The sequence below is a fragment of the Phacochoerus africanus genome, chromosome 1 (genome assembly GCF_016906955.1).
Source record: "Phacochoerus africanus isolate WHEZ1 chromosome 1, ROS_Pafr_v1, whole genome shotgun sequence".
Taxonomy (NCBI): domain Eukaryota; kingdom Metazoa; phylum Chordata; class Mammalia; order Artiodactyla; family Suidae; genus Phacochoerus; species Phacochoerus africanus.
Genome location: NC_062544.1, coordinates 205,043,967 through 205,071,260, shown reverse-complemented (window position 1 = coordinate 205,071,260; position 27,294 = coordinate 205,043,967). Strand labels below are relative to the sequence as shown.

Sequence of the window (27,294 nt, the reverse complement as noted above, 5' to 3'; positions counted from 1 at the left end):
TCGTCCTCCTCTGAGCTCAGTCAGACCCGAAAGCCTCCAAACATAACTCTAAGGAAGAGACTCTTGACCTCATGAACTCCCTCATGCCTCCAGTGAACAGTTCCTTCCCAGGTACACTGTGTGAGGCTCTGACCCCGGACCGGAGCCAGTGTTTAGAGATCCCACCCAGAACCAAAGAAGTTCATAAAAGGAGCCAAGAACATACACCCTGAGAACTTCACACCCCAGCACGGAAGCTTTCCCCTAGCAAGATCAGTACTAAAGTGCTCAGTTTTGAGCCAGAGATTAGGTGAGCCTGTCATAGAGTTAGGGTCCTGGCCCCAGGTCCCCTGGCTTAAATAAACAATCGCCACTAGGCACACAGGAGCCTTGGGGTGTAAAATAATCCTGTTAACCCCAGATCCATTGTTCCATGTAATCTGGGATGTGGGCACTTGTGTTTGGACGTGGAAGCTAAGTAACGTAAGAGCTTTTATGGATCCTTGGGCAGAAAACAGACCAAGATCTGGGTCTCTACAAGTTTCCTGAGCCCTACAGTCCAACCAGAAGAGGCTGTACCCAAAATACAGTAAGAATTTCTTCTGGGGAGTCCCTGCTGTGGTTCAGCAGGTTATGAATCCCACTGGTATCCATGAGGTGCAGGTTCACTCCCTGGCCTTGCTCAGTTGGTTAAGGATCCAGCGTTGCCATGAGTTGTGGTGTAGGTTGCAGACGCGGCTCAGATCTGGCATGGCTGTGGTTGTAGTGCAGGCTGACAGCTGTAGCTCCAATTGGACCCCTTGCTTGGTAACCTCCATATGCCACCACAGGTGCACCCCCCCCCAAAAAAAAGAAAAGAATTTCTGCTAAAAATCAGGGCTTTCCTGGATTCTTCCTGCCTCACCATCTCCCTCCCAGAGCTCTTATGCCTTCTGGATGGTTCATATGGGAGGCCAGGCCCCAACATTACAGGGTTCTTGTCCTAGACTAAGGGTTAACCAGTATTCCTTGTTTGTTTGGTTTTTTTTTTTTAATGTAAAATTTTTTAGCAAAAACTGTGCCACTTTATATACTAAATTATTCAGTTTACTCCCCACACACTCCTATGAGGCAAGGAACATTTCTCCATTTTCAAATGAGGAAACAGAGCTTCAGCAGCCTACGCCCAGAGCCGGTGAGTGACTAACCCCAAATTCCACACACTGGCCTGCCTCCTCTCCAGCCTTCGGAGAGAGCTAGGCCGAGCTCATTCAACAAAAGAGCTGAAATTAAAGATGAGTCGAGCATGGAACACACGGGTTCTGACAAAAAGAGAAATGGCCTAAGATGTTATTTTCAGAGAGCCAGAAAAGGGAAGTTCTTCTGCAACTGCCATATGCAAATTACCTAAAGGAGGGTGCTCCTGCTCAGAACATCAACTGTGTGCTTAATTTATTCTCTACAGCAAACAATCTCTACATTTTTTTTTTTTTTGGCCTCACCCATGTCATGGGAAAGTTTTGGGGTCAGGGACGAAATCAGAGCCATAGCAGTTACAATGCCACATCCTTAACCACTAGGCCACCAGGGAACTCCAATCAATCCATTTTGACTGTGCTCATTTCAGGCGCCTGTCTCGATGTAGGAGACACTAAGCCCTCTGCATAGACAATTTCAGAACCTGACTCCACCCCTACATGCCCCTGATTTCTGCTGCTCAAATGTACCGACTTTCGGCTCTTTTATCTATTTCTGGAGTTACATCTGAGTGTCTGAAGAGTGTGCTCTTATGCTTCTGTTTTTTTTCAATGTTAGATATTATCCACTGAGCTCCTATTACAGAATATGAGGATTTAACTTCCATTTATCACACCCCACATTCTTCTTTTTCCCATTCTCCTAATAGCTTTTTACCATTTTTTATCAAGGCAGCACTAGAAGTCACATTATTATGACCATATAAATTACTGTTCACAGCTGAGACATGGAGCATGTGGCATGTTATGCTTAATTCCTTTTGTGTACATTCCTTAGTTGTCATTGCTAGAGTCCTCTATTGCTTCTTTTCTTAATTTGCTAATTTCCTATGTACCTATCACTAATTCAGCCCTCAACTTTTCAACAATTGTTTTGTTTTGTTTTGCATTGCTTTTAATTTCTTGAAGCTCTTCCCTTAGGAAACTTCTGTCCTCCTATTCCATCCTGAGCTGGTTGCTCTCAAAGCTTAAAGGAAGAATCCATTCCTTCCGTCTTAGTTTACTCCCTAATTTTGGAGGAACATATCCATAGTAGCTTCCTGGAAAGGATGCTCAGAAGGGGAGGTAAAATAATTGAGACTTCTCATGTCTGAAAATACCATTCTTCCACCCTTACATTTGATTAATAGTTCATCTGGATATAAATTCTCAGTTGGAAATAAATTCATCTCAGAATTTTAAAGGCATGACTTCATTCTCTTCTACTAGCTTCTAGCACAGAATCAGATTTCTATTCTTGTATGTAACCAGTTTGGGGTTGGTTTTGTTTTTGCTTTTATTTTACTGTGCCTACAGGTTTTTCTTCTTCTTCTCCTTCTTCTTTCTCTTTTTTTTTTTTTTTCGACATATGGAATTTCCCAGGCTAGGGGTCAAATCAGCACTACAGCTGCCAGCCTACACCACAGATCACAGCAATGCTGGATCCTTAACCCACTGAGCAAGGCCAGGGAACCTGCATCCTCATGGTTCCTAGTTGCATTCATTTCTGCTGAGCCACAACGGAACTCCCTTCTTCTTTTTTCTTTTCCCCACAATAATACGCTTTGATACCAGTCCTTTTTCAGTCATAGCCCTGGGCACTCACATGAGCTTTTCAATCTAAAAGTTTGTGTCTTTAGTTCTGGGAATTTTTTTCCCATGGTTTCTTTGATGATTTGTCCCTTCCATTGTCTCTATTCTCTGTGTAAGTCCCCTATTCAGATGTCGAACTTCTTAAAACGATCCTTTCTTATTTTTCACTTCATAGCCTTCTTCTGTTTGACTTCCAAAAAAATTTCTTCAACTTTATATTCCAAACCCTCTCCTGAGTCATTTATTTCTGCCATCATATTTTTAATTTCCAAGAGTTCTTTCTTATTCTCCAAATGTTCCTTTTTTTTTTAATCTTACATTTTTATTTTATTTTTATTTTTTTATTTTTTTGTCTTTTTGCATTTGAGGGCTGCTCCCGCGGCATATGGAGGTTCCCACGCTAGGGGTCTAATCAGAGCTGTAGCCGCCAGCCTACACCACAGCCACAGCAACTAGGGATCCAAGCCACATCTGCAACCTACACCACAGCTCACGGCAACGCCGGATCCTTAACCCACTGAGCAAGGCCAGGGATCGAACCCAGAACCTCATGGTTGCTAGTCAGATTCATTAACCACTGAGCCACGACGGGAAATCCCAAATGTTCCTGTTATTGTACATTGCCTTTGTTTTATTAATGGGATCACTTCACTTACCTCTCTGATACTCATAATCATTTTTGTGACGTTTTCTTCTGCTTTCTGCATGAGCAGAGAAGCTCTGTTTCTCATGAGCTTCTTTTTATGTTGTTGTTATTGTTACATGTCTTGTTATTTGTCTCTTGGTTTCTGTTGTTCATGGTTCAAACTTTCTCCTGAGCTGTCTTTTTAAATAAAGCAAGACATTAAAAAGTTGACTAGAAGCTCCATGTGTAAGGACTACTGGACTGGTAGATCTTACCAGTGGGGGATTGAGAATAATCTGTCCATTTTATTTAAAGAACTGCAAATATCGGCACGTGTGCATGTGTGGCAGGGGGCCAGTGGGGAAGGATAGCCAGTGAGATCCCGAGGTGAGCCTCACATGCCCTCCCCTGCCCTGGCCCCCAACTCCCACCCAGTGGGCCCAGCTCAGCCATGATCAAGGTGATGCTCATCTTTAATAACCAGGGGAGGCAGCAGCTCCCCAAGTTCTACCAGCCCTACAGCAGAGATACACAACAACAAATCATCAGGGAGACATTCCATTTGGTATCTAAGAGAGATGAGAATGTTTGTAATTTCCTAGAAGGGGGATTATTAATTGGAGGATCTGACAACAAACTGATTTATAGACATTATGCAACATTATATTTTGTCTTCCATGTGGACTCTTCCCAAACTGAACTTGGCATTTTAGATCTAATTCAAGTATTTGTGGAAACATTAGAGAAGTGTTTTGAAAACATCTGTGAATTGGATTTAATTTTCCACGTAGATAAGCTTCACAATATTCTTGCAGATATGGTGATGGGAGGAAAGGTATTGGAGGCCAATATGGATGAGATTGTTACCCAAATTGATGCACAAAATAAACTGGAGAAATCTGGGGCTGGCTTAGCAGGAGCTCCAGCCTGTGCTGTATCAGCTGTAAAGAATATGAACCTTCCTGAGACCCCAAGAAATATTAACACTGCTGACATCAGTATAAAAGTGCCAAACCTGTCCTCTTTTAAATAAAAAATTTAAAAGGCCACTCCCAGGTAAAATCCAGGGGGAAAAAGTTATCTAAGTTTACTATGCAGTTGTTTACCAAAAACAGAGGAGATGAGTCTTAACTTTTGCTCTTGGATTTAAGTCAAGGTACTGTATAGAAGTTATGTAAAATCTGTACAGAAGCTCAACGTTGCTTTTCTTGCTCAGTGATTCTGAAGAAATTCCGAGTGTGATTTTTTTCTTTCAATGTAGTTCCAAGTGTGATTTTTTTTTCTTTCTTTTCTAAACTGCATTCCTATGGCCATCTAAGGCATGCCTCTATGTATTTACTACTACAGTTTTTTTTTTTTTTTTTTTGGTCTTTCTGCCTTTTCTAGGGCCTCTCCCGCAGCATATGGAGGTTCCAAGGCTAGGGGTCTAATTGGAGCTGCGGCTGCCAGCCTACGCCACAGCCACAGCAACGCGGGATCTGAGCCGCATCTGTGACCTACACCACAGCTCATGGCAATGCCAGATCCTCCACCCACTGAGCAAGGCCAGGGATCGAACCTGCAACCTCATGGTTCCTAGTCGGATTCACTGCGCCACAACGGGAACTCCTATTTTGGAAAGCATTTGAGACAGTTCTTTAAGTTATGTACAACCCAAAATGTTGGTGTTTTGTATGGATCGCAAGTGCAGCATTCCTTAATTCTTTCTGTTATTTGTCACATCTGCTATTTAAAGAACCAAGTATGTGTTGCATGAAAACATTATCACCCTTTTCTCTTAGTTTAAATAAACTCCAGGGTAACTGACTTCTAGAGTACATTTCAATTTGCCTAATATCTACTTTAGCAATAATTTTTATGACCCTCTGACTCAACAAAGTAAATTTTATCACTGTTAAAAAAAAAAAAAAAGAACCGCTTTTTCTCTCGGGCTATTAAATTTAACCGGAGAGGCTTCTCTAAGCTCATGACTAGGGAAGTCTCATAACCAAAGCTTGCCAGCACTGTGGGAACCAACAAAAAAGGGGGGTGAGAAGGGGTGGTCTCACTGTTCAGTATGTAGACTCTTATTCATTCCCTCTATTTTAGAATGGCATCTCATGCATGCCCTCCTCAGCTTGGCTCACTGTGCTTGATCTTAATCAGATCTTAAAATTGAGTCTGTTCCTGGAAAGATTCTTAAAGAAATTATAGTTACTAGGAAAAAAAATTTTTTTTTTTTAGGCACAGTTTCAAATGCTTTAGGAAAGCATTAACATGGGTTCACAACCACATATCAGGAATCTATGGGGCCTGATAAGCGTCAGAATTCAGAATTTTTTATATTTTAGAAAAACGGTATGTTGCCTAAACCATATATTATATAACACCTGCAGCAGTCAGGGCAACTCTCCATGATTATATGGATTAATGTTTCTGCAGCAAAACAAATAAATATTTTAACTAAGTAGGTTAAACAAGGATTTATAAATAGCCTCACGTTAGTCGGGATCACGTTTTGCCACCAAATGGGTTAAGAATAAAATGCAGTTTTCACAGATCTGGAAGTTTGGGAATTGCAAATAAAGGATTGTGTATGCATTTCCTATACACCTCCTACACCTCCAGACACATTTGGGGCATTTTCACAGGGATTTTGTCACTCTGTGGGGCTGCCTGCTTGCAATGAGATGTGGAAAAAATGAGGCAAGTTGAGCTGCAGATGTTGGGGGAAGGCCAAACTCAACAGGGAGACAGTCTGATGACAGAGTCGCTTAGAAGATTTGAGTCTCTACGCTACCAAGCTGTGCTACTTTGAAAAAGTTACTTAACCTCTCTGAGCCTCAATTTCCTCATCTATAAATTATGGGTTATTCCCACTAATTTTGAAGTGTTGTCATATGGATTCAGTTACATTCAGCCAGCAATTATATATTCTGCCTATCATTCCTAAGGCTTTGCTCTAGGTCCTAGGGAAATAGTCATGAACAAAAGAGATGAAGCCCCTGCCTCATAAAAAACAAATTCCTAGTGAGAAGGGACACAATATAAATAAGTCAGATGACCATCTATGCTAGAGAAGAACCACAAAGCAGGATTAGAGAGAAAGAAAGCCAGGCATGATGGCTGAGGAGGGGGGCACCAGACTACGATCTTATGTAAGGTGAACAGAATGACTTTTCTAAGATGCTAACATTTAAATAGTGCCTCAAGGAAGAGATGGAGAAAACAATGGGAATATAGGACGGAAGAATGCTCCAACTAGAGGGAACAGCAAGTACCCAGACTCTGAGGTTAAAACGTGCCTTATGTTTAAGGAGCAAGGTCAGTGAAGTGAAGCAGAATTAAGATGTAGAAAAAAGTAGGAAATGAAGTCTGGGAGGACCTGAAGGAGGACTCATGTGGAAGCCTGGAGGCCCTTCTAAGAACTTGGACTTTGCAAAGTCAAACGGGAAGCCTTTTTTGGTTTTAAATGGAAAAATGAGACAATTCCTCTGGCAACCCAGTTCTGAAGCTGTTCCCAAAATTAGAAGTAGAGAATGACTGTCTTGGACGTGTGTGAATTTGGTGGATCAAATAAGCAGTCAGTTTCTTGACGTATTGTGCAAGTATGGCTGGAGTGGATTGCCGACAGGCTGGATGCAGCATGAGGGAAATGGAGTCAGGGGCGACTCCAGTGTTTTAAGCCCTAGCAACTGCAAGGATGGAACTGCCTTTTACTGAAGCAGGGAAGGCTGTTTGAGACAGAAAAGCAGCCATGGACTTGTCATCACTCAGGTGTCTGTTAGACTTGTAAGGAGCCTTGTTGAGTAGATGGTTGAATATGAGTGGCAGTCAGGGCAAAGGTCTGGATGGAGTTATCAATTGAGAGTTGTCAGCACTTGGGTGGTAGAAGATCCCCAGGAGTGAGGGGACAGAGAAGAGGCCAAGTCCACCCCTTGGGGTGCTCCAACTTGGACACGTGAAGATGAGCCGGCACAAGAAACTGAGAAGGGGAAGCCAGTGACAGAAGAGGAAAACTAAAGAGAGTGATGTTCCAGACCCAAGAGAAGAAACCTCTTCTGGGGGGACGAGTCAGAGGGCGGGGTAAAGAGTCATCAACTACATGAAATGCTACTGACAAGTCAAGATGAGGACTGAGATTTGACCACTGGATTTAGCAACCCCAGGTCACTGGTAGATCTGACAGGTATAGTTTTTGTAGTTTTTGTGGAGTGATGGAGGCAAAACACTAGTTAGAATGGGTTTAAATGAAAACGAGAGAAGAGGAACCACAGGGAGCAACCACAGATGACTCTTTCAAGGAGCAGAAAAAGAGGCAGTAACTGGAGGGGCAAATGCAGTCAAGAGAGGGTGTGTGTGTGTGTGTGTGTTTCAGTGGGAGAAACAACCACTGTGGATAGAGAAATGTTGGGGTGGGGGTGGGCAAGTAAGAAAGGTGGATGGTCTATAAAGAGAGGAACATCAGAAAGAGAAGGGAGGGAGTTTCGGTTGTGGCTCAGCAGGTTAAAAACCCAACATAGTGTCTGTGAGGATGCAGGTTTGATCTCTGGCCTCGCTTAGTAGGTTAAGGATCCGGCGTTGCTGCAAACTGCAGCATAGGTCACAGATGCAGCTCCTGTTGGACCCCTACCCCAGGAACTTCCATATGTCACAGGTATGAGCATAAAAAGGAAAATAAGGAAGGAAGGAAGGAAAGAGAGAGAGAAGGGAGAACTGCTGGAGTCATATCCTTAACTAAGGAAGAGAAGAGGGGGCGATGCTCAAGTGGAGGGGTCAGTGAGCAGGAATAATTCATCATCCACAGCAACAGGCAGAAAGTAAGACATATGGGCATAGATTGGGTGGTGGAAAGGTGTGAAGGCTCTCCTCTGCCATCATTTTCTCAAGTAAGTGGGAAATAAGTTTCTCCACTGAGAATAAGGATGGGAGAGGAGGTGTTAAGGGTGTAAAGTGAAAGAAAAAGGTGCCAAACAGTGATGGCGATTAGAGAGAATGGCAGTGGTTCTCCATCAAGGCTGCCCATCGGAATGAATGCAGAGCTTTCAAAAAGGACACTGATGCCCAGATCACCCCCACAAAAATTTAGTTTTCCTTAGTTTGGGGTGGAATTCAGGCAGCAGTATTTTCCATAATCTTCCCCAAGTAATACTAATGGCAGCCAGAGTTGAGAACCACTAGACAAAGGGAACAGAGCAAGATGACCTGACCACACCAATGTTCACTTAAGGGTCATGGTCACGAATTAAAGTGGGATCAGTCAGGATGGCGGTGTGAGTTCAGTAAATTAAAGCTGCTATGTTTATTATAATACCAGCTAAGTGACAAAAACCATGCTTGTGGCAAATATAATTTAGTTTTTATATCATCCAAATGGTTCATCCCATTACTGTATAACCTAATGTTTTGAAGTCATTTACAAATAACAAAAACCACAAATGTATATCCTTGAATCTCAAGGTCCCCTCTGGTTATTTCTCTGTGACACTGACATTGAACACAGCACTTGGGGTCACCAGGCTTCCTGACAACTGCAGAAATCACAGGTCACACCCCCCCCCAACTTACCCTCCCAGTGTCCCCAGTGTGGATAACAACAGTTTTGTGCCAGTGTTTCATGAAACCCTCTCCAGTCCATGCCTCCCAGAGCCTGTGTTTTAGGAGGTTCCATGTTTGCAATTTCCATCTGGTGTGTTCTGCTCCTCCAGGGAAGTCTACCCTTTATCATAGCCCTGAGTCTGGAGAGATCTCTGTGATGCTTAAGTGCCACCTCAACACTCTCCGCCCTGGTCCAAGCTGGCTGAGTCCCCATACACGTTCACCTCATGGAAAAAGACTGCAGACTACCCTGAGCCCAACTGCATGGGCTGGAGCACCAGCAGAGGGCAGAAGCCCTGGGGGCTCGCCTGCTGGGGGAGCCTCAACTGTCAGCACCTCTCCCCCACCTATGGGTGGACCTACCGCCACATTCCAGCTGTGAACCTCCTTCTATCTGCTGCTGTTCTTCTGGGGAGAACATTCTAATTACCCAGCAAACTCCTCCTGCTGGGGTCTCACTCCTTCTTCCCTGACCCCACCCCTGCTTCCTGCTCCCGTAGCACATTGTGCAACCCCTGTGCATCTGGTCCCTGATCCCACAGGCTTGTCTATCCTGCTAGATGGAGGCTCCTCCAGGGAGAAACTGGTCTCATGTATCCTCATAGCTGTAGCAGAGTGCCTAGCAGAGTGTCTGGCCCATTCAGGGACGAGTAACTGAGAATAACCATTAACAAGTGCTGCCATGTTAAAAAAAAACAGCTACCATTTACTCATCACTCATCACAGGCTGCACTACACTAAGCACTACATGGTACTCATACCAAGGCCATGAGATAGGAATGATTAACACCGTTTACAATGAAAAACTGAGGGTCAGAGAAATTCCCAAGATCACACAGCTGAGAAGTGGCACATCCGGAATTAAACCCAAGCCTGTCCAACTGCAAAGCCTATGATTTTTTTTCCCCAACATCAGGGCTTGCTGAGAAAGGTGACCCTACAGATAGTGATGGAGTTGCCTCCCAGCCCAGACCTCCCACCACGAGCCCCTCCCCCACTGCCCCTGATGATTGGCTGGGAAAGCAAGGGTGGGACTCTCAGCCCAGAAGCATTTCCCTGGGAGGCAGCTTTCATCCATCTCCTCCCTACCTGTTATTTCCTCTCCTCCAAATGTACAGGCCAGAATAAGCTGTTCATTGTGTAGAGCAAAAAAGGAACTGCCACAAGCCCTCTGGCAGGAAGCATCTTCTGGAGATTTATTCCTAACATCATCATTAACCACCCCCAGCTCCGGCCCTGGGCCAGCAACATCTGCTCAGATACAGGATGATTCAGCCTAACTGCTTTTGTCAGAGCTCCCTCACTGCCTGCCCCTCATCTCTCCTGTAGGACACACTCCTTTGACCCTGGTTTCTGAGCAAGGTTCCAAACTTGACTCCACGCCAGAGCTCAGCCCCACAGATAAGCCCAGAGAACACTCCCCATTTCATCGTATGCAGCTTATCTCTCACTCCCAAAGCCAGAAGTGACAAGTAGAAAAAGGACAGTGCACTGGGGCAGAAAAGCCCATCGCAGCACAGGGGTGCTCCCCAGTTGGGGCTGGGGTAACGTCCCTGATGAGTTCTCACACCTTGGCCTCAGCCAGAGCACCTGCGCATGCTCACTGGTGGCTGACCCACACCCTGGCCTCAGAGGCAGGATGGGGCAGAGCTGAGCTCAGTCCAGCAGGCCTCCGACGGGAGGGGCGCTATGCAGAGAACCTGGTCAGTGTCCCTGCTGTCTAGGAAACATTGTGTAATGTAGCTGGCTGCACAGAATACCGTAAGTACAGTGTGGCAGATAAAAGGTCTTCTCTTGGCTTCGGGTGCCATTAATTTGAGGGACTCCTCCAGCACTGAGGCTGAGCTGAAAGGCCTGTCTGGGCAGAGCAGAGACCAGTGGGTGAGGAAAGAACGGATTGCAGTAATGACCAGCTTGGCTCTCTCTAAAACCACCACCACCTCCAGCCCTTGGGCACACCCCCTGCCCCCCACACACACCCACACCCCCCAGTACTCACACAGCAGGGCTTTTGGACCCCCAGGAGCCTGCCAGGCCTCAGCCCAGACCTTGGAACAATGCTGATCCTTCCTAGAATAGATGTAAGTCACCTTGGGCCACTCTAGCTGGGTGTCCAGGGCTGGCTGCCAGTCCACCCTGATGTGTTGGACCAGAGCACTGTTTCTCTGGGGCCAAGACCCTGCCATGTCTTCATCAGTACTTCTAGAGGATAAAGACTGCTCCTAATTCCCTGACGGCTGTCCCTTTTCCAGACCACGAGCCTCTACCAGACAGACGTGGCAGGGGCCTGCTCGCCTGGCAGCACAAACATTCCTTCCTGCAGCCTGGCATGTCTGAAACACCCTCCCTTGCCCCGTATAAATCATCAAGCCATGACAGCCATCCCATCCCGACTCTACTCTCCCACCCAGACTTTCCCAGCAACCAGGGAGGGAGGCCAGAGCACTCCCCGACCTAGCAGTCAGGGAGCCAGACAGGCCTTCCTCCCGCCCCTGCTCCTCCATCGCAGCCCCCAGCTGATTATCTGAGCCAGGAGAGAGCAGCTTCTGGCCGGTTGATCAAGTTGTTTGTAGCAAGCTTGAGGGACCGTGTCCATGACCATGGGAGTTTTTTACAGACACCTGTGGGTGCTCTAACAGATGTCTGGCCACTCTCAGAAGAGCAAGGGGTGTGTCAGCAATAACAAATCCTTCTGTGTGGCTCTTTTATGCTTTCTCATTTTTTTCACACCTGTGATTTAACTAGAACATAAAAATGAGTCTGAGGGAGTTCCCATCATGGCTTAATGATTAACAAACCTGCTAGTATCCATGAGGATGAGGGTTCGATCCCTGGCCTCACTCAATGGGTTGAGGATCCACCCTTGCCGTGAGCTGTGGTATAGGTTGCAGAGGCGGTTTGGATCCCATGTTGCTGTGGCTGTGGTGTAGGCCAGCAGCTACAGCCCTGATCTGAGCCCTAGCTTGGGAGCCTCCATATGCCGTGGGTGCGGCCCCAAAAAGACAATAAAATAAATAAAATAAAATAAAATAAAATAAAATAAAATAAAATAAAATAAAATAAAATAAAATAAAATAAAATAAAATAAAATAAAAATCTGAGGATAGGCAGCACCACAATCGTTATCCCCTTGTATAGATAAGGAAATAAGAGTTAGGACTGAGGAAACTGGGGCTACCCAGCTGCTAGACAGAGGATTCCGAACCACAAAATTTTGGCTTTTATATTTACCTAAAAATTTACCTATAAAATTTACATGTAAAATATATAGATATGTCATGGGTTGATAGAAAGGTAAATATCTAAAACATATTTACCTGTAAAAATATGTTTGGATATTTCTTTGTATTTGTATGTGCTGTGTTTCACAAAGGTGGGGAATGCAGGTCTTCTGTGCACTGCAGGCTACAGCACAGGAGAGAGACTGCAGGCTCTGGAGTACTGAGCTCAAGGCGTTCAATCACAGTCTCCCCACTGTATGACTCTGGGCACATCAATCTCAGCTTCACTTTCCTCATCTGCCCAGTAGGATTAATTATTACCCATTCTGTAGCAGGCTGGGCAGCCTAAGAGATCTGCATGTCATACCCAGAATGCTGTGGGCACTTAATGAACAGGCTACTCTTTCACTCACCCTTTGTTCTCTAACCACAACAGACTACCCAGGGCAACCCAGACACACCACGCACCTGCACTGCTCCCTGCTGATGCTCCTGTTGCCCCTGGGCCAGGAATACCCCGCCTCCCGTCCTCCACCTATGAAGACTCTTCCCATCCCTCAAGGTCCAGTTCAAACTCTATCTCCTTCATGCAACCTTCCCCATTGTCCTTGGGGGCCCAACACCTACCTGTCTGATTTACAAGTGTTTTGGTCTGCCTAGAGTTTGGTGTTCACATAACTGACTCACCAACTTCTCCATGAAAAGACAATGTCTTGTTCATCTACTGTATCTCCTACCCCTCACCCTGAACATTAGTATATAATGATGCCTTTTTTTTCATGGCTACACCCTCAGCAGATGGAAATTCCCAGGCCAGGGGTTGAATCCAAGCAGCAGCTGTAACCTCTGTGCCCCAGCTGTGGCAATGGCAGATCCTTTAACCCATTGCACCAGCCCAGGGATCAAACCCACACCTCCACAGTCACCCAAGCTGCTACAGTTGGATTCTTAACCCACCGTGCCCCACTGATCACTGAGGGAGACCGAATACTATTGCTCACATGCCATGTCTTCCACCTTCCCGATCCTACCCATCCTTCAAGGGACAGCTCAAGGCCCACCTGCTCCAGACTCATCTGCCCTGCACAGATTGCTCCCTCTGCGGTCTCCCAAGGGCTTCTCTGAACTAGAGGATTCACAGGTAATGCCAGGGCTATTTAATGAACTTGGACCTTCAGAGAAAGGGGAGGAAGCTTCTCCTTCTCCCTTGTTATACCTGGTTGGGCAATAAAGGTTTTCTTTGAGCTACTGATTTTCTGAATGAAAAGGGGGACAAAAACTTGAACCAAGACTCAGAAGAGGCCTTCAACATCAGACTCACTAGTCCCAATTTAATTGTAAGTTGGGGAAACCACGAGGCAGGAGGAAGGAAGGGGATTCAGCAAAGGTAGAACCTTTGAAAGATGAATAGATAGGGACTAGGCACTGTGATCAGCAAGGCAGACCTTCTCAGCCTGCTTCTGCAGGCACTGTGGTGAGGGCTGAGAAGGGCCACATTCAGGCTCAAGCATCTCAACTCACTCACCATCTGCCTTTCAACAAGTCACCAAACCTCCTTCGGCCTTTGTTTCTTCACCTATTAATGGAGATGATAATAGCGATATGCCACCATAGGGAGGTTATGAAAACGATATGTGACGATGCATGTAAGGGCTCCAGCTTCATCTCCTAGCATTTCCTGCCTTATGTACTTCCCTCGGGGAACATCAGCTGGCTAGTAGCTCCCCTGCACGTGCAGTAAGCCATACCTCACCCCACACCTTCACCCCTGCACTCTCTTCTCCTTCAAATGCCCTTTTCCCAGAGGCTAACAGCTAAGGGCCAGCTTGGGTATCACCTCCTCTGGAAAGCTTTCCCAAACTCTCTGTACCTTTTTCCCAACCTCTGCGTACACCTAAATCATAATAGTCATCACACTACATCATTAATATCTGCATATCCACCTCAAACTAAGTTCTCAAAGGAAGAGAACTGTGAGAATATTTGGGTCTAGGCTCTAAAAATGAGCATCGTGGGAGTTCCTGTCGTGGTGCAGCGGAAATGAATCCGACTGGGAACCATGAGGTTGTGGGTTCGATCCCTAGCCTTGCTCAGTGGGTTAAGGATCCGGCATTGCTGTGAGCTGTGGTGTAAGTCACAGACGCGGCTGGGATCCCGCATTGCTGTGGCTCTGGCGTAGGCCAGTGGCTGCAGCTCCAATTAGACCCCTAGCCTGGGAACCTCCATATGCCATGGGTGCGGCCCTAAAAAGGACAAAAAGACAAAAAAAAAATGAGCACTGTGCATGGACTACAGCAGGTGCCTTATGCTGCTTGAAAGGTTTGGAGCGGTTAGGGATTTTTTTATTGGAGAGTAGCTGATTTACAATGCAGTATTAGTTTTTGGTGTACAGCAAAGTGGTTCTTTTTTTTTTTTTTTTTGTCTTTTCTAGGGCTGCTCCCACAGCATATGGATGTTCCTAGGTTAGGGGTCTAATCGGAGCTGTAGCCACCAGCCTACACCACAGCCGAGTCTGCAACCACAGGTCACAGCAAAGCCGGATCCTTAACCCACTGAGCAAGGCCAGGGGTTGAACCCAAAACCTCATGGTTCCTAGTCGGATTTGTTAACCATTGAGCCATGATGGGAACTGATTCTTATAGATATATACATGTATATATTCTTTTTTGTCTTCTTTCCTATTATGATTTATTACAAGATATTGAATACAGTTCCCTGTGCTACAGAGCACGTCCTTGTCATTTATCTATTTTATATATAGTGGTGTGTCTCTGCTAATCTCAGACTCCTAATTTATCCCTCCTCCACCCCCTTTCCCCTCTGGTAGGCATAAATTTGTTTTCTATGCCTATGAGTCTGTTTCTGTTTTGGAAATAAATTCATTTGTATCATATTTTAGATTCTTAATGTTGGTTGAATAAATGGACAAAGCAAGGGCTCTGAGAAAAGAGGAAGAGGGTGATACAGAAAGTTTGTGTGCCGCTAACTTGAAAGGCCCCGCTAATTACACAGAATGTGTATTCATATCTACACTGTATTTTCTTTAGATAGATACTCACAGTGCCTACTACACAATAGGCACTCAATAAATATTTGGTGAACAAAATAATGTTGAATAAGCTTTACAAGCAAAGAAACTGTTCAAGAGACTACAAGCACAGCTGCAAGATAAGCCCTTAACAATGCCAACATTGAGTCCTCCCTACCACCTAAAGGCCTTGAAGTCGGATGAGCAATGGTACCGATCAAACTGTGGCCATGCTCACTACCAGTGCCTTTATTCCAGTTGTAACCAGATAATGAGACATCATAGCTTTAAAAGGCAGATGGGAAAGAAAGAAGAAAAAAAAAAAAGGCAAACAAGGCTTGATGAAAACATCTCTTACCAAACATGGGAAGAAGCAAATGTATGCTGGATCCAAACATCAAGCTATTCACACATGGCTGTCCCATGAGTTGCTTCATTCATCTGTTCTTAGGGGAATGGTGGAAAGCTTTCATCAGCCCCAGCAGGAGAAATTCAGCCAGGATCCCAGTGAAATACAAGGAGGAAGCACTTTGCAGCCCCAAAGGACTGGGAATGATTAGCGGTGGAAAAACCTGTAACATGATATATAGGGAAAGAGCTACACCTGATGCCAGCATCACTACTTAGCAGCAGTGAATCTCAGGGTGATTCTCTATCCCTCTCTGAAGCTCAGGCTTCTCATCTGCAAAATGGAGCTGATGATATTAAGACATCAAGACTATGAGGACTAGATAGAGAAACAAACACAGTGTCTTTTCAGGGCCAGGAGGACAGCAAAAGCCTGGAAGATGGTAAATTTGCCATGTTTCCTTCACCAAGACTTGGCTAAGACTTAAGACCAAGACGTTCTTCCTCATCCACAGGAAAGAACGGGACAAGCATTAAACATGGTGAGTGCTGTCAACTTCAGCTCAGAGGACCTTTGAGAGGTTGCAAGGGTAGAGTGTTCCTAAAATTGAAGCTGAGTGATATCTCGGTCCTGTCTAGAGAAACCAAGAGGCGGACGCAAATTTAGAAAGACCATAATAAAAAAATTCTTTTACTGTCATCCTCCTGGGACATGTAGTCCTTTTCTGATGCCAGATTTTCTGGTCATCCTAAGTGTATGTGATATATTTATTCCTGTGGAAATGATTTATGAATACGAAGTCAAGCAGAGCTGAAGCTAAGGACAGAACAGGAGGAGGGCTGCCAAGATGGAAGCAATGGTCTAAGCCTCCTTTGAAGGCCTCCATTTCAGTCCACATTTTTAGAGCCGGTGAGAACGACTTCAGACAGGTTGTCCATAACTTGTCCCACCACCTCCCCTCAGTCCTATTTCTGCATCTTTCTGCTTCTTGCCCCACAGTCATAAACTCTCCAAACTGGAAGAGGCCTTACCAGACATTTCGGTCAAACTCTCTGCAAAGCAGGAATCCTTGGACGGCAAATGAGTTTACTTGCGACTTTTGCTTAGATACTCCCGTGGCAGGCAGTTCCCTGCCTTGTGACCTAGCCCGTTCCATGGTTGGGCAGTTTTGCTGAGTAAGTTCTTCCTTATCTGTCATTCTGCAACTCTGCATTGGTTTTCCTCTCCCCAACAGCCACTCAGTGGAATTCTAATCATTCTTCCACATGAAGCAAGTGCCCGTCTCAGTTTTCACATATATCCCACCTCCGATACAGTGTCCTGAACCTCCATCTTCCGAGTAGCCCTGTTCCGGCTGTCTCCATTTTATCATGATTGGTATAGGACCCAGGGAAATACAACACTCCAGATGGGTCCAAATACCCTGCTAGAATAGAGAAGACCTGGCACATTCCCTCCTGCAGAGCCTGAGATCAAATCCTCCTCTTCTTCACTGCTCCCTCCTCCTCCCCATCACTCCAATTCCAGTCCTCCCTTCAGATGCCATGGACCCTGGGAACAGAAACACATTCGAAAGAGCCAGGGATGGTGGAAGGAGGAGGAGGAAGTGATGACGCAGCTCAATTCCTTGCACTTGCAGCCTAGGGCACCGGAGCGCTCAGGCCATCTCCGAAAATAACCTTCCATCCAAATGCTGGCTCTTCCCAGGAGCCCTAGATTCCTTCCAGCTTTCCAGGGCACAGTTCTCAGTGTCCCCGCACCATTCCCTCACCACACTTTCCAGAGCTTGAAGGACTGACACCTTTTAACCATGACATGTACAACCAACATTCTGCATGTCCAAGGTCTGAGTACACCTAGAAATATATTTTTGTGGAAATAGATAAATACCCATCAACAGAAGATGTGATGCCGCTATGAAAAAAAAAAAATCATCCGTATATGTTAGTATGGAAAGACTTCCAATATATCAACACATATGGTAAAGTGAAAAGGGCAGGTTTGTAAAGTTGCAGTTATAATGTCATCCACTGAGTTTTTAAAATGTATCCACCCATAACTATGAATATGTACATATGAGCATCCAAAGGGGGCTGAAGGACCCACAACACACTGCAAGCAGTAATCACTTTGCAGAGAAGTGGGACTATGGAAAAATGACAGAAGGTAAGGGGCTTAATTTGTTACCCTATTTGAACAATCTGTGAGAGATTACATTTATTATTTGTATGAAGAAGCCCCTAAATTTATGTATAATTTCCACCTTTGTATGCTTTTCCCCATTTGATGACCTCAGAGCAGGAGGTTAGTCCTTGCAGTGGCAAGCCCAGGGTGGCATGTGTCTGCCCAAGGCCACACAGCTAGCTGATGACAGCTGGAGACCACGAGTCACAATGCAGGCCCGGACATAATGGGAGTCCCCGTGGATTAAGGAGAGGACTTTAATTCAATTACTAAATGAAATCAATTCCTCCTTTGAGTCAAACGTTCCTCCTTGGGTACAATAGCGAGTTAGGAGGGACCAAGACTCATCAAAATTGTAAGGGAAAGGGGAGCCCTGAGATGAGGAAAAGAGGCATCACGGAAGGTCTGTCTCTCAGGAACAGCTGGCAGGGCCCTACCTTCTCTGGGCTTCCTTGTGCTCAGCCATCAATCAGAGGGAAGTGGCCAAAGACGGGAGAGTCTAGCAAGCATCAGGGACTCTGTGTGCCAGGCACTCCTCAGACAAACGGCCACAACTTCAGGATGAGAGGGGAAGCAACACTGCTTGAACACATACCAGTACAGCCAGGTTGTGCGTCTCTGACCAGCATTCCGTATGGAAACTCTGCCTATCCAGAGGGAAGGCTGGATTCAAGCCCAATTCAGGTCCAACTAATATGAAGCTGCTTGGGCTGTCACATGGATTACCTCATTTGCTAGTCACTCAATTTTTATAAATGTGGTCAAAGAAATCCCAAAGTCACTTACTTGCCAAAACACAATTGGTAAAGGGTGGGACCCTTATGCAAAACCAGGTTTCCTCACTCTAATTTAGTGCTTCTTTTACCCGTCTCTATTTAGTGCTTCTTTTACCCGTCTCTTTGGGACACAAGACATGACAGGAAAATTCATTTGAGCAGTAAAACTTGAGAAGTTCTCAGGTTGGTGCTCCCTCTCCCCACCTTCCCAACAAACACACACATGGTTCTATAACAGTGACAGCAGAGTTGGACTCCAAGAGCAGTAGTACCCGATGCCTCAAATATGCATCCCTGGACATAGTTATGGCTGAGCTGCAAAGACGTCTGGGCTGCACTTCCAAAGTCATGAGAGGTAGGGAGTTCGCATCGTGGCGCAGTGGTTAATGAATCCGACTAGAAATTATGAGGTTGCGGTTTGATCCCTGGCCTTGCTCAGTGGGTTAAGGATCCGGTGTTGCCATGAGCTGTGGTGTATGTCACAGACGTGGCTCGGATCCGGCGTTGCTGTGGTTCTGGTGTAGGCTGGCAGCTACAGCTCCGATTAGACCCCTAGCCTGGGAACCTCAATATGCCGTGGGAGCAGCCCAAGAAATGGCAAAAAAAAAAAAGACAAAGTCATGAGAGGTTGAGTGTGGAGTGACAGACCAGCCATGAGTTTTTCTAACTGTTGAAAGTACCTGAATATAAAGGGGGGGAGGAGGCAATTACACCATTCTTTTTACTTTTGCATGTTTGAAATTTTCCATAACAAAGAGACTTTTGTAATGCATCATGCAATGGATCATTTTTCTCTGTTTGTGAGCTAGTAGGAAGTACCACCTTAAATTAACTTTCTGCCTGCTATCATGGTGAGAAAATATTATTAGGACTGAAAGTTTCTTCAGCTTGTGAAAAATCCCATTTATAACAATAACGGTTATCACTTACAGTGTCTATGTACCTGGCACTGTGCTGGACCCTTCACCTGTGATTTCATTTAATCCTTACAATGGTCAGTGAGGTAAGGGCTATGATGCCCATTTTACAGAGAAGGAAACTGAAGCTTCATGAGCTTAGGTACCTTATTGAAGTCTATATTGGTGATACTTGGTGAGCAAGAATTCAAATCCTAAATTACTTGCCCTCTTAATTTCTACTGTTCCCACAATACATAATACTTAGGTACTTTTAGACTTTAGGTGTAACTGAGACTAAATCTACAAAGTTTTTAAAACTGATCATACCCTTTCAAGTATGACCCTAATTCCAACTTTAGGAATGTATCCTATGAGAATTATCTGGAACGTAGACAGAGATTTTTTTCACAAACATGTTAATCATGGTGTCAATTACAACAGCGGAAAATTGGAAGTGGTTTGACTGGCCCACAGTGGCCCTAGTCCAGGAGGCCCTCCCACTGCTCCTGTCTGGGGAGAGGCCCCTCCTCTGCATTCCCATGCTGCCCTGCACTAGTCTCTTGTTACCCTGCCTCCTCCATTAGACTATGAGCTTCTGAAAAGCTAAGCTCTTCTTATACAGCTTTGGTTTAGAGCGGGCACTCAAATATGCAAGGAATGAATTAATAAACAACCTGGGAGTTGCTTATTTTAACACATACAAAAACTGAAAACCAGGTGTTAAAGTAAGTTGCTGGAAGTCACAAGGGCAGGACAAAAACCCAAGGCCATAGGCAGGGCTCTTCTCTCTCCATTAGACTTGAAGCTTCCACTAACATGAAAAACAATTTTTTTTTTTAAATGGCTGGTGTCTGGATCCTTAAGGCAGAGTTGGGAAAGGGGATGGAAGTTGGAAGCTCCCTCCTCAACAGGCCTTCACTGACGTGATCACTAGACTGATCAGAGCCCGTGGAACCACGTGACCCTGGAGATGCTGATATGGTAACAAGTGAAAAGGCCCACCTTTAATGAGGATGTAAACTATGACCCATGCAGTATGTTTTCTACCATTTAGAGAAAGGAAATCCACTTAAAAAAAAAAGACAAGAAGGAAAATTGCCAAATGTTAACAGTGGTTGTCTTTGAATGACAGAATTCTTCTTCTGTTTCTCTGTTTTTTTGTACTTTCCAAATCGTCCTCAATGGGCATGTTTTTTTGTTTGTTTGGGTTTTTTTTTTTTTTTTTTTGGCTTTTTAGGGCCACATGTGTGGCATATGGAAGTTCCCAGGCTAGGGGTCGAATCAGAGCTACAGTTGCCAGCCTGTACTACAGCCACAGCAACATCAGATCTAAGCTCTATCTGGTGTAGGTGCCAGCCTACACCACAGCTCACGGCAACGCTGGATCCTTAACCCACTGAGAGAGGCCAGGGATGGAACCCACAACCTCATGGTACCTAGTCAGATTCCTTTCCACTGCGCCACGACAGGAACTCCCGGAATGCTGTATTTTTATAATCAGAATTTAAATAAAAATTCAAATCACCAAATATATTTTAAAAGCTAATCTGACCCTTCTAGGAATGACTTAGAAAATCACACCAGTATTTTAATGTGGTGACACTGCATTGCTTACTATGTTACCTTCATATATGAAACTAAAAAGTACATCTATCTGAGTCAGAATACATACAGTATACATAAAGGCCAGCAAGAAAAATGTATTTTTCCCCAATTCAGTTCTTACTGAATAAATCACTGATACAAAGTCTAAGCAAATTCTCGGGACTCTAATGTTCAAGATTACTGTGAATTTCATTAGTGAACTAGTCCTGCCACTTTTTTTTCTTCTCACAACCTCACCTGTGGCATATGGAAGTTTCCGGGCCAGAGGTCAAATTCGAGCTGCAGCTGCAGGCTACGCCACAGCCACAGCAATGCCAGATTTGAGCTGCATCTGTGACAGCAGCTTGCTGTGGCAACGCTGGATCCTTAACCTGCTGAGCGGGGCCAGGGATGGAACCTGCATCTTCATAGAGACAATGTCAGGTCCTTAACCTGCTGAGCCACAATGGGAACTCCTCCTGCCACTTTTTAATGCAACCACATGCTATTTACAAAGATCCATATTCTCTTTGAAGCCTTCCCTCTTCCATGTTCTCATTTACCACCTGTTCTTAGTTTGAGTCTTGAAGAAAAAGGCCAATCCTGCTCCCACAGAGGTCAGTTCTACGATAAATTAAATCTATTTTCTGCGGACTCCTGAGGGTAATTTCCAAGGGCAGATCCAAGAGTGTTCCAAGCCAGGGTGGTGGAGCAAAGAGTGGGTCTGGTTCTTTATAATGCCAGGTGGAGCACAGGAACCACCCCACCCACACCCCCACCGGCCTGCTTGTTAGTAAATATGAAATAAATGAATGGAATGACTTTACATTGTACCCACTTGGGCATGAAATTTCTGGGTTAGTTTTTTGTTGTTGTTTTTACTAGGTTTATTTACCTTAGACACACACACACACACACACACACACACACACTTCACAACCACCCAAAAGCCCCCTTTACAGTCTGGAAGACATTCACCCCTGCTGATGACTAGCTTGGGTCTCCTCCTGTGAGCACAGGGCTTACCCTCTGGAGTTATTCTCCCACCATCATTCTCTACCATTAAAAAGCTGGTAAGCACCCAACCCCTCCAAGAGAGGTGTACTTGGCACGGTTGGGTGCCAACCACACCCTCGGGAGATGTGTACTTGTTCTTCACCTTACGTTATACACTGTGGTTGCAGCCTGCTGGTTCTCAAGGAACACAGGAGAGGGGGGTTGATCCAAACCCAATCCTCTGCCTCTAGACCCAAGCAGTTTCTACTCCACCAGAAACAGCCTGTACAGAAACTACGCAGAAGGGACTCTTATGTGCAAAGAAGGAAACTGGAGCCCAAGAAGTACACAAAGAACTAAGTGAGATCTCTCTTCTGACTGTTTGCTGCCTTTTGTTTTATGATTAAACTTAAAGCAGCTCCGACCAGGGAAGGTACAAGACATTCTCTGCCAGAGGTAACGGCAAGTGTAAAGCGAACCATTTAGTAAATAGTAACCATAATATTCCTCACCATATCTACCAGTGGGATCCATGGCTTTGTTTAATAACCAAAACCTATGAAGTCCTTAAGGAATTCATTCTTTGACTTAAAGGCTGTTGTTATAACAACCATCATAACTTTGACTTTACTCTGGGGTACCAACAAGCAACAGTTTCCCTTTCATGCAAAAAGAGGCACTAAAAGCAGATGCTTGCTAGGTGTCCTTAGGCAAGTAATTTTTCCTCTCTGAGCTTCAGTTTTTCCATTCCGAAAATAATAGGATCTGACCAGTTGAGTTCCTAAGGTCCTTAAAGGGCAAGTATCTTGATATGAACTAGACTCCAGTACCAAGTGGAATTACCACAAAAATGAAAACCTTGGAAACCCGTAAGAAAGTAAATAAATGTAGCCAGGAGATAAGAGGGACAGGGCGAAATAACACGTCAGCTCTGGGGAAATCCAGACTCCAAGTGTTTTCTTTGATTTTCCAACTTTTCCTCTGCCAAATACAAAAATAAGTAGCTACTTCCATGAGACTTTCATTTTTAAAGGTTTATTTAAATAAAATCACTGAAAACAATGCTTTGTTCTCCCTCAAGTGGCTCAGGAGTAGCCCCCTAGGAGTCACTTTCTTCCCAGCGTGCTTATGCCCAAACAAAGGCCTCCTGGCACAGGGATGAGAGGCAAAACATCTAAGTCTCCATAGTTGGCCAGGCTCCAACTTGAGGGCAAGGGGCAGCCAGAAGAGAAAACTAACTAAGCTTAGGAAAGGCTAGAGAGGGAGTAAGGAATTACTAAATCTATCTTTTCTCAATGGATAAAGAACTCTTGAAAGGGATAATGGAAGGGTGCAGCTTTCAATCTGAATTACTTGCTTTGTTTAACTCTATTCTGCCTAAGGCCACTGCCTTTTCAGCCAACTACAGAATCCAGATTCTGCCTTTAGTGGTGAGCAAGGCAGTATACCCACGTGGGAGTTGGAGGACCCAGACCCAAGTCCTCTTTCGCTGTCGGATTTCACTTGGTTTAAATTTGGACTAGGAGCTGAATTCCCCCGACTTCCTATTGTTTCCTTGCTTGTACAGAAAAGGTTTCACTGGATGCTCTCTGTCTAGACTCCCAATAACCGCGGTGCAGGGCTGGGGGCTTTCCAGTGCTCACCAACCGCCCCCCCACCCCCCGCACCCCTGACAAGTGTAGCTAGGAGACAGGTTAATCTTCAGAGCTGCTGGCCAAGGTGAAACTGCAGTCCGGACCACAAGCACGGTCAGTCGGCGGTGCCTCCGTTCCTGTGCACACCACCCACTACCCAAACCTGACTGGCTTCCTTCACACCATCACCTGAGGGGCAAATGCATGCCCCCCTCCCCTCGCCCAACCATCTCACTGCTGCCTGAACAGGTCTGAGGAACTAAAATCTGCAAAGCTGAGCTTACGTAGGCAAAGAAAAAGCAAAACAAGAGGCCTCTCTTTCCAGATCTCGGAATTCCTCTTAAATAAACTCGGATACTCGGATAAACTGAAAATAATAGCGTCCTCACCTAGAACAAGAGGGCTTGGCTGGCCTTGCTTCTAAAAACACAACCACCTCAAAGGGGCCAATGACACCGGGACTGGCTAGACACACCGACCTACAAGGCAAAGCGCAAGCAAAACCCGGGACGGCGCTGGGCACGGTTTAAATCGGACTGTTCTTTCTCCAGGCTGAGGGGGCGCTCGCCGTCCCCAACAGAGACAGTGCAGGGACAATGGTGCGCTAGGCATGATCTTTTTCTTTGGAAGGAAACCCATAGACCCTTAATTCAACCCCCATCCCTAAGAAACCTTCGTGAGGTGGAAGAGAGGAGTGGTCCAGGTCACATCAGGTTATGCACCGCGGCCGGGGACGCACTCTTGGCCTGGGGTAATCTTTGTGTTTCTTCTCCTTTCGCGTTTCCCTTTTTAAGTCTGGCAGTTTGGTCTGATGCCCAAGAAGTACCTTTTAAACGTGTCTGTCGTCCTCCTCCAGCAAGTGGCGTCCCCGGCGCCGCACCCTCCCCAGCAGCTGAGACAACGGCCGGGTTCCGCAGGGCGGCTGCTAAAGGTTTGCGGTGCGCCAGGATCCCAGGGTAGGGCGCACGTGCGTTTGTTGTGGTGCCTGTGCCCCCACCCCCGCCGCAGCCCTCAGTTTCTCCTTCTGTAAATCTAGTAGGCGAGATCTGAAGCCGCTCCCATGTTGACGGTGCAATCGAGACAGCGGGGTTCCCTGGGGCCGTGCGCACGTGGGTTTGTTGTGGGTCTTCGGGCTCGTGGAGCTGGGGAGAAGCCAGGACGGCCCTCCGGCCCAGATTAATACACAAATGCCCCCAGCCAAAAGGTGGAAGGTCCGCGCGGCGAAGGGGGCTGAGGGGTGCTGAACACGGACACTCTAAGCCCTAGGCGAGCCGGGGGCCCCGCCTCTCCACTCGCGTCTTGCGCCCTTTCGCTCCACTCCTCCCAGGGGGCCCGGGCCACGCCGCCGCCCTCCGCAGCCCTACTCACTCGCTGCGTTCTCGGCTGCCGAAGCTGCGGCTGCTCCGCCCGCTCCGCGCCCCAGCCAGCAGGCAGCCAGTTCCCTTTGTTAGAGCTGGGCTGTGCCCCGGCGTCTTACCCAGCCCGGCCCAGCCCAGGACTCCCCTCCCCCGGATGTCTCCGGACTCCGCGCTCAGCGGCGGGGGGAGAACCCGGGAGCTGGGAGCCCCCCCGGGGGAGTCCCAGAAGAAGGGTCTGCTGGGGAGGAGCGGGGAACAGGGGATGAGGCGTGGAGGGGATGCGGGAAGGAGGGAAGAGGAGTGGAGGCGAAGGGGCGGGGGAAACGAGCGGTCTCAGCTATGCAAATAGTCGAGAAGACCGGGTGGATCCCGCGCCCCACCGGCCCCAAACCCGCCCAGCCCTCCAGACGTAGCTAGCAAGGGGGCCTTAGGATTAGGGGTGCCTGGTTAGGAGGCGCGCCTAACCCCCGAGTGAAGCTTGGATCCTACTTCACCGCCCCCTTCCCAGGAGGGCGGGCCGAGGGCCAAGGGGGAGGAGTAAAGTCCCAAAATGCTGCTCCTATCCCAGCCCCACAGGTCCGGGAGGGTGGAATCCAACACTCTCAGGCTTTGGGTCCTAGCAAGCTGGACTATAAATCTTGCCTCTGCTAATGACTGGCTGCGTGATCCTGACCACGCCCCTTAACCTCTCTGAAGCCTCGAAGTCTTCTTATGTAGGATATGAAACAGCAGAATCTATTTCACAGGATAGGGCAAGAACCTCCCAACAACGTTGGGCACACTTGAACACCCCTGATACAGAAGGATCAAGAAGGACCGGCCCGTCCCTACCCATGGAGATTTCCACCCCAGGCTGTCTGCAGGCTGGTGAGCAGGAGGTCTCAGGTGTGGTGGGAAAGGGAGCAAGTTTCCTTTCTTCACGGGGGATAATCTAGAGCTGCTGGGAGAAAGCAAGTGGAAACCACTCATTGAGCAAGTGTCATTGCCACACACTGACCATCCCTGGTGACACAGGGGCCACTTCCCTAAAGCAGAAAACTGTCCTCTAGGAGGGCCAGGAGTGGCCTTTGGCCACCACTGCAGAGCCCTTAGAGGAGATGTGACTACCAGAGGCAATAGTCATCTCCCAGAAGTCTATCGAGGACCCACTTGGCTCCAACTCTATATTGAAGGGAAGGAGTGGAGGGGGTGGGGACAGGGAGAGTGGAAGTTTGTCTGGGCCCTCTAGGAACACCAAGTCTGGTACACACTAGAGTGCTTGAAGCCCAGACACAGAACTTTCCAAATCGAGTTTTCCTCTCCTACCACCATCCTGGAAAAATGGAGGTGGCATCCTCACCTTATTCCCAACATCCTTCCAAACACTGCTTCCCTTACCCCAGATCCTGGCCCCCTCCAGCTGTTGCTGCTGGTGCTTTTCAACTGCTGAGGATGCTCTGAGCAAAGAGCTCCAGTTGGAGAGGGTGACAAGCAGAGTGAATTCAAATCTCTATGACCAACTAGCTACACTCTCTTGAGTACGCTCCTCAGTCTGTATGTCTGGCATAGAGAAGGTGCTTATCACAGTAAGATGTATGAGTTAACACATGGAAACTGTCGAACTCTTAAGACTATTTCTGGGAGGGTGCTATACTGACTTCCTGCTGAGAAAATTGTGCAGGGGCATGACATAACTCTTTGTTTTACACTGATTTCTCTGACAGCAAGCATCCTGGAAATGGATGGCAGAATCAGAGACGGTAAGTACAGAGCACAGAGACCAGTTTGGAAGCTGACATCAGTGAAGATATAATCAGAGCAGTGGCAATGACAGAGGGAATGGAAAAAGGATGCACAAATGATGGCTACCATCTGGGGACCAAATGCTCTTTGCTTACTATATTGTCTCTCCTCATCATAAGATAGGTGATGGCCTTTGCCCCATTTTATGGATGAGGAAATTGAAGTCACTTGGAAGTGGAAGAGCCAGAACTGGAACCCTTTTCCACATTCATTAAAAATCCTCATTTCCCTTCTCAGCATCACTCTGTGTCCACCCTACTTAGGAACCAAGAACAAGAAACAGGGGAGAGGCTTCCTAGAAGGTGGTTTAGTCCCCACTCCATAGTTCTTTTCACTGGAAGGACTCCGGCCAGTAATGAAGAAAGCAAGGGACAGGGTCATTCGGGATTCTTGGCTTGCAGGATTGAAATGACTGCAGATGATGTGATAAGCCCAAGAAGTTCCTGGGGCTCTGAGGCAGAAGAGCAGACAAGTTGGGGTGCCCCGGGTGAGTTT

General features: G+C 46.4%; 2 protein-coding genes and 1 long non-coding RNA gene across 3 annotated transcripts in view; 2 read left to right on the top strand and 1 right to left on the bottom strand.

Annotated features, from left to right (window-relative positions):
• Positions 1–25,506, bottom strand: part of ST6GAL1 (ST6 beta-galactoside alpha-2,6-sialyltransferase 1) — a 136,847-nt gene extending 111,341 nt beyond the window's left edge. Inside the window, exon 1 of the mRNA XM_047788580.1 lies at positions 24,486–25,506. The gene's annotated coding sequence lies outside the window, so the exon portion shown is untranslated. The remainder of the gene's footprint in view (positions 1–24,485) is intronic.
• On the top strand, positions 3,783–4,444 carry LOC125131830 (AP-3 complex subunit sigma-1-like). Its single transcript, XM_047788590.1, has one exon. The coding sequence runs from the start codon at positions 3,863–3,865 to the stop codon at positions 4,442–4,444; it is 582 nt and encodes a 193-aa protein (XP_047644546.1). The 5' UTR covers positions 3,783–3,862.
• Positions 23,679–27,038, top strand: LOC125131840 (uncharacterized). The gene is made up of 3 exons (XR_007136034.1): positions 23,679–24,410; positions 25,764–25,884; positions 26,721–27,038. It is a non-coding gene; the product is annotated as an uncharacterized LOC125131840 (long non-coding RNA).
• Positions 27,039–27,294: the final 256 nt, after the last annotated feature.